This window comes from Myotis brandtii, unplaced genomic scaffold (genome assembly GCF_000412655.1).
Source record: "Myotis brandtii unplaced genomic scaffold, ASM41265v1 scaffold652, whole genome shotgun sequence".
Classification (NCBI taxonomy): Eukaryota; Metazoa; Chordata; class Mammalia; order Chiroptera; family Vespertilionidae; genus Myotis; species Myotis brandtii.
Window position 1 is genome coordinate 885680 of NW_005370529.1, and position 14294 is coordinate 899973.

Here is a 14294-nt window from a genome sequence, read left to right on the forward strand (position 1 = left end):
AAACAAAATGGACATTTTGTGGAATAGGGTATGAAAAACATGCATGCATTTTTAAGATTAAAATATGAGATGAAGTCACTTCTCAATTGTGACAGCTGCTTCAAAAGATTATTTGAGACTCTCTGATTCCTAGCGTTGAATGTGATGACAAGCAAAAAAGATCAGCTTTCTAGTTTCCACGGGTTTTTGATAACTGTTGGACAAAAGCTTGGCTTTGCAGCAGGTGCTGGCTCTACCTATAATCCCGGAATGTGTAAGCAGGAGGCTCCTTCCAACATTCATTGGCCTCTGGATCCAACAGGCAGTTGTCAGCATGGATGGGATGACTGAGGTCATTTCTTCTATCCTGTTGACCTGCCAGAAGAGGGAACAGGGAAGAATGAAAGGAGGGTGTTAACCTCCTACAGCAAAAGTGACCATCAGACTGCCTTCTCCCATTGCTGGTGCCCTTGTAAATCTGAAGATACAGAAAGCTGAACACAACAGATGAAGGAACACTGGGCAAGCAGTCAAGAGACTCTACTTTGGCCCTGCTTTGATATGAACCTGATGTAAAACTGTGAGCAAGTCACACCTGCTGCTACAGCTATAGAAGCTATCTGCTATAAATAGACATTCCATGCATTTCACAGGTTGTACTTCATGGGGAGCAGTAATAGGAGGAGGATGAAATAAAAATGTAAAAAAAAAAAGATTTGATTCAATTGAACTGACCCAAGTGTAAAAGTCTTGCCCTGTGACATTATCCATTCCCTCCTACTCTGGAGGGGTGGAAGGGAAGGTCTAGAGAATAATGACAGCAGGTTGTGAGGGGGTCTCTGACTTTTTAAGAATATTTATTTCAACAATCCCTTCATCTTCTACACTACCACTCAATGCTTATGGATGTAATAGGAGACTAATTTCCAGGTTTCTAGTTCCCTGAAAAGTAAAACCTAGAACAGAAAAGCATTTTTCTGTGCAACAAGAAAGTAGGAGAAGTTGATTTAAATGGGGGAAAAGGTACAGTTATGGTCTGCTGGTACTTTAGGGGATAAAAAAGGAGAAAAAGAGGGAAGGGAAAATAAAAGCTATCAAGTTTCTTTTGTTTTTGGAAATTTAGAACTCTCCTAAATCATTTGTAATGGATTTTTGTTGAGCATTGCTTTGTTTCTCATCTCTCTGTGGGTAGAAGGAACAAGTTCAGACTCTGAAATCTCACCAGACAGGGCTGTTCGGCAGACCATGTGCGTATAGGAAAAATACAGGGTTGAGTTCAGCATGAAATAGGATTCTACAATCTTTCGAGCCTTCTCGCTGATGTCATAAAACAGGCGTGCACTCTTCAGTGGGACTCGGCCTTCATAACCAAACTGAGGAAAAAGGAGAACGTTAGATACCATGGGGTTGATTGGAGAGCTGGAGAAAAACAGATGCTCGGTTTCAGTCAGCCAAGGTACAATGGTCATCTCTGCATTGGTTAGTGGGAATACTACCACATGCTTGTGGATTTGTTTGGAGGTTCTAGCAGGGGAGCGCAGCTACTCGTATACCCTTGACCGAAGACCGGTCCTCTCCTCGGGGGGGAAGGTCGTCCTCTTCGACCGAGCCGCAGCTTCGGGAGGGACGCACATGGATTGGTGAGGGAAGAGGGGGACACCCGCCTAGCCAGCCAGATCAGCCGAATCAACCCTGGCGATCAATGGGGTGACAGATGTCACAGCCAGATCGCCCTCACATCCTGCTTGTGGATTTGGGTTAGGAAAATGAACCATTGAAATGAGGCTTCCTAATCACAGAGAGAACATGAAGAGCTAATCACTCTCTTTCCTCTCCTAACACTCTCCTCATTCCTCTCTAACAACATTTCTTAAAATATGGAATGATTACTTGTTTGGGTATGTTTTCACCATTGGACCATGAGCTCCTTGAGAAAGGGGTGGCAAGGGGGGATGGGAGCTGTATGTTATTAGTCAGATACAAATTTAGAAAAGATCAAGTTTGACAAATAGATGATAAATAGATAAATGAAGAAGGATTTAATGCGATGCAGGTGCCATTTCATACTTGCTCCCTTCAAATGTCCTGATAAAACTGTATTCTAAGCTCTTTTATTTCCTGTGTCTGCCATTCACAGAAGGTCCTGGATTAACACTTAGGAACCCACACCCCAAACAAGTTAAGACTTTACTTTGAGTGCTTTCAGGACAGTTGCGCCTTCAAACTTTTCATTGGGTGTATGAGGTGAAGTTTTCCCTCTGTATCCATCACCAACAATCATGATTCCCTAGAAGTACAATACAAGAAGATGTTTTCTTAATGATAACTCTGAATGCATCAGGTCTTCCTTTCTGCCTTGATTTCCAGGAAGCTAAGAACCAAAGTCATCCCCATTTTGTTCCAGGATCCTGGTATCATTCATTTTTCCAAGCAGAAGGGATATGCTAGTATTTATTTAACTTTTACACTCTATTTTTATTATAAAACACCACCACTTTTTGTAGAGATATGTAGACTAGAAATGATTAATATGTTGGTTATTGTTGATTAAAATAAAGAGATTTCTCAGTGACTTTATATGGTAGACAGGGCCCATGCTGGATGATGTCTGTCCTGGGAATTTAGCTGCTAACTATTCCAGATCCACTAGCCATATTCAGATCTGGACAAAACTAACGTCATCTCAATCCAAAGGCTATGAAAGTGCCTCTACAATCAATGTCCCTCTCCCAGAGAAAGTGACATGGCTGGCCTGGTTCTCTGGCTCCAGGTGAGACCAGAACCAAAGCACTTGCAGGCTCGCAGCAGGCCAGCATAGTCAGGCCCCGCCCTCCCAGGGGTCCTCACACTGGCCACGCTGTGCAGCTCCCGGCACTGATCTTCCGACAGGACGTTATCCAGGAGAACCCGCTGAGTCCCGTTCAGCTGCTCTGAGTTGTAGACGAAGGTGATGTTTTCGTAGATCAGAGGGCCACCTGAAGGGACAGAGCACATTGTCTTCTCTGTTACCTCTGTCACCAAGGGGAAGCACAGAACACCCACCAGCTAGCAATGTGCAGTTGAGGAGAGCCAGTATCCTCATGAATATTTAGGACTGCTATGACAAATGACAAATTCGGAATCTGATAAACACAATGTGGATTCAAGAAAAGGGCAGCTGTGTGACTACCAGGCTTTTCCAAAATGTCATGATGATATATTATATTTGCATAGTATCTTGTATTTGATAAAATATCTTTTTATTTGTTTCCAGTGACAATCCAGCAAAGCAGACTGGGCATCTCACAGGATTCTCCTCTAGGAAGACTTTCCAGGATTCTCTCCACAACTGGACCCACCCTGCTCCACAGCCTTTTGGTTCCTACCATTGTTATAACATCATGTGCAATTACTCCATGACATGCCTCGTCCCCAGGCGTGACATAAACATCAGTTTCATGGGTATATAGAGCAATGCCTTCACCAGGAAATCCAGGTAGTAAATGCACCACCAGTAAGTACAGTCACACCCAAGTCACCTGACTCCTTCCAAGTCTTCTTTCCACCACTACCTGACTCTATATCAGTGGTTCTCAACCTTCCTAATGCCGCGACCCTTTAATGCAGTTCCTCATGTTGTGACCCCCAATTTCATTGTTACAAATTGAATATAATTAAAGCATAGTGATTAATCACAAAAACAATATGTAATTATATATGTGTTTTCCGATGGACTTAGGCGCCCCCTGTGGAAGGGTTGTTCGACCCCAAAGGGGTTGCGACCCACAGGTTGAGAACCGCTGCTCTATATGGTTTTGCTTTTGGAATATTTATTGTACTCTGCTCTATGGACATATCATTATATCACTGCCTTTGCATCGGATGGTTTCCTGCAGGCACCTCTCTCTCCCTGGGTAGGGTCCACAACTTTATGAAATTAGCCCCACACAGGCTCTTCAGAGAATGACGCATTTGGGCTATGTTTAGGTGGTGAAATGATAAAATCTAGATCTGACAAGATCTTTTCCTCACAGAAAATAGGATTAAAGGACAGAACCTCTGACTGTGAGGAAATCTTCAAATGTAACCGTGTGTAACCATCTGGATTCGAACCAGAAAAGTGAACAGAAAAGAAAAACACTGTTTTTCTACTCTTTACAGTACTCCTAAGGGACATGACATGTATCTGTCAATAACAATAACTCGCCCCAGAGGGAGTGGTGGGGAGGGCACAACTCCTCCTTTCCTCCCAAGGTGATCAAGCAATGGTCTTGAACATGCAGGTCTAAATCTTGTCAGTTGAAGGGAGAAGAGACAATTGATGTTCACTACATCACTTTAAAATAGATTAGTCAAATTAGGGAGCAGCACTAAGTGTTTATTAATCTAGTTAGGATAAAAGAATCACTATAGCCTACAATTAAAGGAATTGTCTGCCATTCACAGAAGATCCTGGATTGACACTTAGGAACCCAACTAAACCCAAAACAAATCAAGACTTTACTTTAAATAATGAGGTAGTATTTCTTAATCTTGAGTAATATATGGTTATCTGCTAAAACAAAAAGTTCCCTAAGTAATATGGTGCTGACAAATTATTTATACTGTAATTTCATTTCCATATTTGCAATTATAAAATGATGAAAACAGTATTTATTTTCATGGTTTCATAATACAGAAAACTAATTTACAAGATTAAGTAAAAGCAAGACCATAAACCAAATATATTAAAATGAGCTATAGTAATGAAATGATCAATGTTATTTTACAGAAACAAAAAAACTACATTCCTCATGAATATACTACTAACTGATCTGGTCAAGGTTCTTTGAGGCAACGTTCTTCTAGTACTTTTGGTGTGTAATAACTCATTTATTCTACCACAACTTTTCTCTATTGAAATTACGACAAAATCTTAGTGTACCATGATAAATGTTGGTCTTCAACTGGTCCTCATACATTATTTATAAATTTGTACTATTTTATTTCTTGTTAGTCTTCAATCATTGAATATTATTAACTGCTACCAATGTGATGGTAACTGCACCCATACCATGGAGGTGTAAAATCTCATGGGAGTACTTGGCTATAAGGTGGTTATTCAGATGTCCCACTAGTTGTCCCTCTTAATATTTTTAAATTGTCATCAAACTTTATTATTATAGAATTTCTTGGATTTCAGGAATATATGCACAAGCTCCCAGTTTCAGTACAATTTTTTTGGGTGAATAGAAAAAAATAAAAATATATTTTTTTCTACAGTTCAATGTTTCTCAAACTTTTTTCTACAGAAAAGCTTTTGATGAAAAAATAGTTTCTTTTTGTTTGTTTGTTTGCTTTTAATATGAAACGCTTCACAAATTTGTGTGCCATCCTTGCGCAGGGCCACACTAATCTCTGTATCATTTCAATTTTAATATATGTGTTGCCTAGGAGCTCCAGTGGCGCAATCGGTTAGCGCGCGGTACTTATACAATATATGTGTTGCCGAAGCGAGCATGAAAAGTAGTTTCTTGATCAAATGTGTTTGGGAAGTACTGAGCTAAACCAAATTTAAGAGGACATTTTAGAGCATGCATTATGAATATCCTAAGTATTAATACAATATGTAGTAGTGCTCACCCTTAATTGGGCACAATATCCTCCCTTCCTTCCTTCCTTCCTTCCTTCCTTCCTTCCTTCCTTCCTTCCTTCCTTCCTTCCTTCCTTCCTTCCTTCTTATGGCAGAGAGACTCCAAGATGAACCCTAATGATCACTGCCTCCTGGTGTTCATAGGCCTGTGTAATTTGTTTCCCTCAAGTGTGGGCAGGGCTTGGATTTGCTTGTAACCAATAGAATATGGAAAAAGTGATAGATTACAACTTCTATCTTGCTAGCTGACTCAGTCTATTACCTTCTCAGCTTGCAATCTGATGCAGCAAGTGACTGTATTGGACAGGCTCATATGGCAAAAAATTGATGAGTTCCTCTAGCCAAAAATCAACTAGGGCCCTAACTGGTTTGGCTGAGTGGATAGAGCGTTGGCCTGCAGACTGAAGGGTCCCAGGTTCGATTTTGGTCAAGGGCATATGCCCGGGTTGTGGGCTCAATCCCCAGTGGGGGGCGTGCAGGAGACAGCCAATCAATGATTCTTTCTTATCATTGATGTTTCTATCTCCCACTCCTTTCCTCTCTGAAATCAATAAAAATATGTTTAAACAAAACAAAACAAACAAACAACCAAAAAAATACAACAACTAGGAACTGAGAACCACAGTCAAATAAACTTTTAAGTTCCAAATTCTGTCATCTGAACTTGGGAGAAAATAGTTCCTCAGTCAAGCCTTAGAAAAGATGCCAGCTTATAAAGGTCTTCAAGCAATAGACCCTAGCTAAGTTATCCCCAGACTCCTGACCCCAAGAAACTGAGAAATAGTAAATGTATGTTATTGGAAGCTGCTATATTTGAGCTAATATTTTTCATAGCAATAAAAATCAACAACAGTAGACTTTGTCTCCCATCATGGAACTTCTTAAAATAAAACACAGTTTGCTTGGGGAAGGTTACTCTAATCTATATAGTTGAGTGAGATTTATAGCCAAATTGAGGCTATCCCTCAAATATTTGGAAAAGTCAACTGCATATTCCACTCCCATTTAGAAATATAAAAACATTTTCTTGCAACAAGAAAGACAAGATACTTATAGGTTCACTAAAAGCATTTTCTAATTAGGAATGGAAGACAGACCAAGAGTTGAGTGAATTAGGTTGGTTTGTACTTTGCCATGTTTATCTTGTTTTCTATAGTAAGAGTGTATTACTTTAAATATAATTTGACTTATTTTAAAAGTATAACTTTAAAAGTTATTAAAACTAAATAAAACACTTAGAAAAATGCCTACTATTCTTAAGCTCCATATAAGTATTTACTATTACTATGATGATTATTACTGAATTAGTAATATATGACTAGTATATTGTATTAATTCTAACTGAGTCATCTTAATAAGCATAATGGAGTATATTTAAAAGAGAGCTACTGAGCCCTGGCTGGGTGGCTCAGTTGTTCAGTGCATCGTCCCATGCACCAAAAGGTTGTGGGTTCGATTTCTGGTCAGGACTCATAGAGGAGGCAACTCATAGATGTTTCTCTCTCACATAGATGTTTTTCTCTTTCTTCTTCTCTCTCTAAAAACCAATAAAAACATGTAAGGATTAATAAATAGATAGATAAAAGAAAGCTACTGAGATATTGACAATTCCCCCAACAATGCTATAAGTAACAACATAGATCAAGTGAAGGAGCAGAATGCAAATGGAGTCTTAAATGCCTAAAGTCCAGTGATGGCGAACCTTTTGAGCTCGGCGTGTCAGCATTTTGAAAAACCCTAACTTAACTCTGGTACCGTGTCACATATAGAAATTTTTTGATATATGCAACCATAGTAAAACAAAGATTTATATTTTTGATATTTATTTTATATATTTAAATGCCATTTAACAAAGAAAAATCAACCAAAAAAAATGAGTTCACGTGTGACCTCTGACACGCGTGTCATAGGTTCGCCATCACTGGTAAACCCTGCAGGTTCAGACAGAATCTGTACTAGAAAACTGCCTTATATGCAGCTGACACTGTCACCACCATGCAGTTTTATTCAGAGGTTTCTCACACATACATTTAACCAAAAAACAACTAACTACCCACTCACTAACCAAAAGGGAAAAAAAGAAAATAAAAAAAGAAATCCTGCCATTCAAAAATGCAAGCCGACCAGCCTACAAATGACTAGTAGCACATCAGACAGAGGAAAACATTAAAATAAAATAAAAAAGTAGTCCAGTAAGTTGTGGTTCCTGGGGCCTGATTTGATAGTTTCAGCCAACTCTTAACCACAGCCCAAAGGGATTTCAACAACTTAATTCTCTCATTCATAAAGTATGTGCCTGGCTCCAACTCTCCATTTGCAATAAGCAGGGATCATCCAGGAAAACACCCCTCGTGCTCAATGTCTGTGGCTCATAGCAAGAAGAATCATTTTGCCGTAAATATCTCAATGTCATAAAGGCATGAAAGGGATATGCTGACTAACAAGCCCTTATATGAGCACAACCCTTTAAAGTTTACCAAAAACTTCACATTCATCCTCTCCAACAGTGGCTATCCTTGTTGTACAGATGGGGAGCATAGGGCCCTGGGAGATTGAGTCTCTAGTTATCCATCACTTCAGAGCACATAAGACTGAGGCAATCCAGGAAACCTGGTCTCCTGATTCCAAGTCCAAAGTTAGTTGTACTATACCCCACTGGCTCTGGGATTATTATCAAGCAGGACTTTTGGAAAACTGATGACTGAAAGGAGAATAGATAAGTGACAGATGTTTTTTAGAAGTTGACATGTATATTCCATGGACTACAGTCACCCTGGGCCACTCCCATCTTAATACTTGGGATCTGTCCAATATGAATATGACTAACTACTGTTAGGTAACCAGAGTAGATGACAATGTCTTTGTGGAAAATGAGAAAAGCTGAAACACATTCTACTCTGTAAAGCACGCATCCTTTCTTGTCTGCCTGACACCTGCTTTCAGCCAGGCTACGATAGGAAAGTGTTTTCTGGTTGGGAACTTTGCCCCTGTCTACCACTGTTCTTAATTTAGACACTACTTAGGTCTCTAGTGACTGCACCCAAAGCTTTCAGTGGATTCCCAGAGAACATTGTAAGGTCCGTTGGCCTAATTCAACTAAGAAAATTAAGCAGAAATGATAGAATTTGGTAACCCAGCCAATCATGATCTTTCTCCATCCTGTGTTGTCTTCTATTCAACTCTTCCTATTAATCCTCCTCATCAGTTGCTGGACATCAGATTCCTGGGTAGGCAGAAAAATAATGCTTTGAAATTTGTGTCAAATTTGGCAACTCTTCTGGAGTTTCCCAAACCTTTACAGCAAAGTTCTGGCTTATTGTCATGTACTTCCTGGGCAACTTCTTGGCTTAAATAGCAGCATGAACTCTGGCTGACCATGAAGCACTTATGAAACAGCTTGGGCTTTGTGGCTACAAATTAAGGTCCAGGTCAGATTAGATGATCATATTATCCTGTTTACTACCTCAAATTGACTTGGAAACTAAGGAAGGAAAGGGCTGGGAAATATGAGCTGTAGAGAGCCAGTAGTTTTCAAATCAGCTAGAACCGTGGTCAGCAAACTGCGGCTCACGAGCCACATGTGGCTCTTTGGCCCCTTGAGTGTGGCTCTTCCTAAGCTTTAGGAGTACCCTAATTAAGTTAATAACAATGTACCTACCTATATAGTTTAAGTTTAAAAAATTTGGCTCTCAAAAGAAATTTCAATCGTTGTACTGTTGATATTTGGCTCTGTTGACTAATGAGTTTGCCGACCACTGCTTGCTAGAAGAATGTGCTGACAAGCTTCTTTCTGGGAAAGTAGTACTGTACTTCCTCTCCATGAGAGTTTCTGCAAAATTATTTAATTTGGATTGTTTTTGATATCTAGAAACTTCTATGTTCCATCCTCAGGTGAAGAAGAGAGAATGGGGTTTTGATTCAAAAGCCTGGGCTTAAATGCCTGCAACCTATTCTGAGCTGTGAGACTTTGGACAAATCACTAAATGTCTATGAGTCTGGTTTTTCTTGTCTATGAAGTAGGGACACTTTTCTCACATGAGATGCTGCCATTATTAAAAGGAATTGTGGCCCTAACCGGTTTGGCTCACTGGATAGAGCGTCGGCCTATGGACTGAAGGGTCCCAGGTTCAATTCCGGTCAAGGGCATGTACCTTGGTTGTGGACACATCCCCAGTAGGGGGTGTGCTGGAGGCAGCTGATCGATGTTTCTCTCTCATCGATGTTTCTAACTCTCTATCCCTCTCCTTCCCTCTCTGTAAAAAATCAATAAATTATATTAAAAAATAAAAATAAATAAAAGGAATTGTGGGTATTATAGGGTGTGTGATTGTCTAACCACTATGCTGTACGCCTGAAACTAATACAAAATAATATCACATATAAAAAATTTTAAATAAATACAATAAAATGCTTTGCGCATGAATTTGCTTGAAAAATTGTTGATATTAAGTAAGCATATGATCCTCTGCTTTCTCCTTCTCTGTGCCTTTGTTCCATTTGTTTTATCCACTAGAATGGCTCTCTCAACATCTCTGTCAATTCAACCTAAATTCTACTTCTCTCACATAGCCTTGATCTCAGATATATGTGCCTCAAACATCTTAGATGAACTAATCTAACATCCCACAAAGCTGTCTCTTCAAGTTCTTCTGATACACAGTCTATTCTATACTATCCAGCACTACTCACACACTGTATGACAAAAGTGAGCCATGTGATCTCTCTAAGCCTCAGGTACCGAACTGAGAATGGCAATGATCACACAGCCCCTACCTGTCTCACAAGATTTTTATAGGAAACAGAAGTCCTTTTGCTGGAAACTAAAAGTAATGATATACAAATCTGAGACGTTCTTGTTTTTAAGCCTTGCTTTCAGAATTTCATGAATTGTAGTAGCTTAGTCCTTTTCTTCATGTTCCAGAGAAAGCACGTTTTGCCTTGATCTGAATAACAACTGATCAAGTCCCATTCTACCCCTACCCTCCTTCTAAGAGTAAAAGTGCATAGATACTTACCCTCTCTTAGGTCTCGGTCTATCTTGGGTGATGGTTTTTTCCCTGATGACAATCCATGAACTTCTGCTCCTTCCACGTTCACTCCTGAAGGGACCCTGCTTATTTAAAAGTGGGAATGGCAATTTCTCATTGAATAAAGATGTTCAAAAGCAAAGATACTTTACCCAGGTACTCTATGACTCCATATTTTATATGCTCATTGTACAGAAGTCTACCTATCTTTCAAGAGCAAACAAAATGTCACTACCTTCATGCAGTTCTTTTTTTTTTAATATATTGATTGTAGGGGGAGAGAGAGAGAGAGAGAGAGAGAGAGAGAGAATGAACGAACACACCCTGTGTATCTGGACAACACTCCAAACAACTGAGCTACTGGAAGTTCATTTCTATTCCTTCATGAGTGTGTTCTATTTCACTTCTGTAAATCTTCTTAGCAATCTTTACTACAGTTAATTGTATCCATAACTTAGTCCCCTTAATTTAAGACTGAATCTCAACCAATCTGGAAAAAATTATCATATGCATCTATATAATGCTCAGAGTGTCACATTATATGTCTTGAACATAGCGTGTTCATCACTGACCAATAATTGAACTAAAATAAATCACGTCCTAATGTAGTGGTTCTAAACTATTTCAAGAAGGAAGACACAAATTTGTGTCAAACTTTGCAAACACACAAATAATAGCATTATGGTCTTTCAAAATGTGCACACATATTGAACACAACCAAATGTGCATATGCATTCTTGGATCTCTTGTAATAATTCCAGGGTAGCCCGAGGTTGAATCTTTGAAGTCTAGGGAAAGACCACAAGATTTTGAATAAGATCTGGATGTGCTGTCCCTGGTGGTGTATGACTCTAAAGGAGTCCTTTGCCTTGTCAGGCCCTCAGCTTTAAAATTTGAAAATGAATAGGCTTGTCCATGTGATCTCAGACATGTAACACCAACATTCTATGATCCCTTGAACTGTTCATGACAGGTAAATTGACTTTTGACTTCTATCATTTCAAAAAATGAGTTACCTTCCAATTGAGTTAGCAACACCTAGTATTTTAGCTTGCAGTAAAGCTTTCAAGCTTTATTATACTAATAAATTTTTAAAAATCCAATTTGCTCTGCTATAGATTTACAGAATGTTTAACCCTCAGAGATCACCTGTTTCAATTCTTTAATTTGAATAAAAACATGAGACCCAGAGAGGAAAATAAATTACTCCAGGTTACACAGAAGTGACAGGAACAGCTGGGACCAGTTCCCAGTTTGGAATTCTTTTAATTATATCTTTTTGCCTATTCATAGAACTCAATTTCTTATAATAGGTCTGACTCTATGCATTTCTTTTAATTAAAAATAAACAGTTAACAAACAATAGTATATTAGTTTTAGGTGTACAACATAGTGATTAGACATTTATATAACTTATGATGTTATCCTCCCAGATAAGTCTAATACCCATCTGATACCATAAATAGTTATTACAATATTATTGACTATATTCCTATGCTTTACTTTACATCCCTGTGACTGTTTTCATAACTAGCAATTTATACATCTTAATCCCTTCCTCCTTTCACCCATTCCTCCAAACCTCATCCCATCTGGCAACCATAATTGAAAATTTTTTTAAAAGGAAAAGAAATTCTATACCTTTGAAAAATATTTTAAAATTAAACAGTTGGTGTTCTGAATAGAGAACTCACCGATTCTCATCCTGTCGTCCTCCATATCGAATCCAATAGTTCTGTTTTCAATTAAAAATGGTTTTTAATTAGTTTTGTCACTAAAATATGACTTACAGAAATAGAATACCTGCAAAACACTCCAAAGGCCTAAAATGTTATGAAACATTCATGTTATATATGATACTTTATATTTTTATTTAAAAGTAATAGAAAGAAAGGCTAAGGTTAATACAATTTTGATAAAGATAAAATAATGCACAGATTTTTAAAAAATATCATGGAATTGCCCTAGCTGGCTTGGCTCAGTTGAGAGAGCGTCGGCCTGCGGACTGAATGGTCCCGGGTTCAATTTCGGTCAAGGGCACATGCCTGGGTTGTCGGCTCGATCCCCAGTGTGGGGCATGTAGGAGGCAGCCGATCAATGATTCTCTCTCAGCATGGATGTTTTTATCTCTTTCTCCCTCTCCCTTCCTCTCTGTAAAAAATTAATAAAATATATTTTAAAAAAATCATCCAGTCTAATTCTCTTATGTTTTATGAATAAAACAAACACAAAGTCCAGCTCAATCATCTCTACAGGACTATGAAAGTGACCAAGTGGCTTTTTCTGGGGTCTCAGAATTATGCAGTTTTGAAAAAAAAAATCCTATGTAGGACTAGATAAAACTATTAGAAATGTTACATTAGAATTGGTAAATTAAAATTAACCTAATTTTTAAAATGTGCCAATAAAACATGATATAACTAAGACAGAAATGAAAAGAATATGTTACAAATAGGATATTTTCAAATAGTGTTTTTTATAAACATATAACATGCAAACTGTATAAAGAACATATATAATAGCTAACAGATAAATGAACAAAAAGTATGTCCAGACAATTCAAATTAGAGGAAAAATAATAATTAATAATAATATGTGAAAAGTTTGTTTTTACTGACCATCAAAGGAATACAAATGAATGCAACAATGATGTACCATTTTGTATATAATATATGATTAATACACATTATTTTAAAAAGTTATTTCTCATTGCTGAGATGTTTGTAGTAAACTGGTATTTGTATGCATTGCTAGGAGCATTAAAGGTCAGACAACACTCTTAGAAAAGCAATTTCAAGAACTTTAAAACTTCTCATATCCCTGAATGGCAGAGTAATCCCACTCCTGGGAATTGATTCAAACGGTGTAGTTCAACAGAAAAATGCTTAATGCATTAAGTATAAGAGAAAACAAATCAAATGTTCAGCATCATGAGAAGAGTTTATTTATTGGACGTCAACTGTATATATGTAGCTAAAATAATTTTAGAAACTGTAAAAACATAGAAATTGCTTATGGTTCCTGAAATAAAAATCAATACAGAAACATATCTATATGCCACAGTACTAGTTCTGCCAAAGATATGTCTTCATATGAAGAACGATTAAACAAGTGAAGAAAAGTTAGCATGTTGGGTACTATAATCATGAGTGATTTGTCCTTTTTGAAGTTTTTAAAATGTTTTAAATGTTTAAGAGAAAATACAAATGCATTCATAATTCAGGAAATAAAACAAACCTGAGGCAAATGTATCATGTACAAAGTACTTCACTTCTATCCTAATACATTTGCTTTTGACTTGGGATCTCAGTGGTATGGAAATCTATAAAAATCCTTTAAAGTTTGTTTATCACTTTTCCTATATAATAAAAGCATAGTATGCAAATTGTCCCCTCAACTGGGAGTTCATCTGGGAGTTTGACCAGGGGGCGGGGCCGGCCAGGGGAAGGGAGGGAGGCCCTGGCCAGTGGTGGCAGGCAGCCAGGGGAAGAGAGAGAGTACCCGGCTGGCAGCTGGCAGCTGCTAGGGACCCTACCAGTAAATGAATTTCGTGCACTGAGCCTCTAGTCTATCCTATCTAATAATAGACAAACATGGTAATTAACCGTACCTCTGACATGCTTCCAATTGGCTAATCAGGGCAATATGCAAATTAACTGCCAACCAAGATGGCGGCC

At 38.2% G+C, this 14294-nt stretch overlaps 1 protein-coding gene across 1 annotated transcript in view; it reads right to left on the reverse strand.

The window, feature by feature from the left end:
* The window catches only part of P3H2 (prolyl 3-hydroxylase 2), a 164940-nt gene that overhangs the window by 11912 nt on the left and 138734 nt on the right, over positions 1 to 14294 (reverse strand). The window contains exons 7-12 of the mRNA XM_005880764.2: positions 12312 to 12352; positions 10606 to 10700; positions 2827 to 2954; positions 2171 to 2266; positions 1202 to 1352; positions 237 to 354 (exon numbers count right to left, since the gene is read on the reverse strand). Of these exons, the coding sequence (XP_005880826.1) occupies positions 237 to 354; positions 1202 to 1352; positions 2171 to 2266; positions 2827 to 2954; positions 10606 to 10700; positions 12312 to 12352 (629 nt within the window). The remainder of the gene's footprint in view (positions 1 to 236; positions 355 to 1201; positions 1353 to 2170; positions 2267 to 2826; positions 2955 to 10605; positions 10701 to 12311; positions 12353 to 14294) is intronic.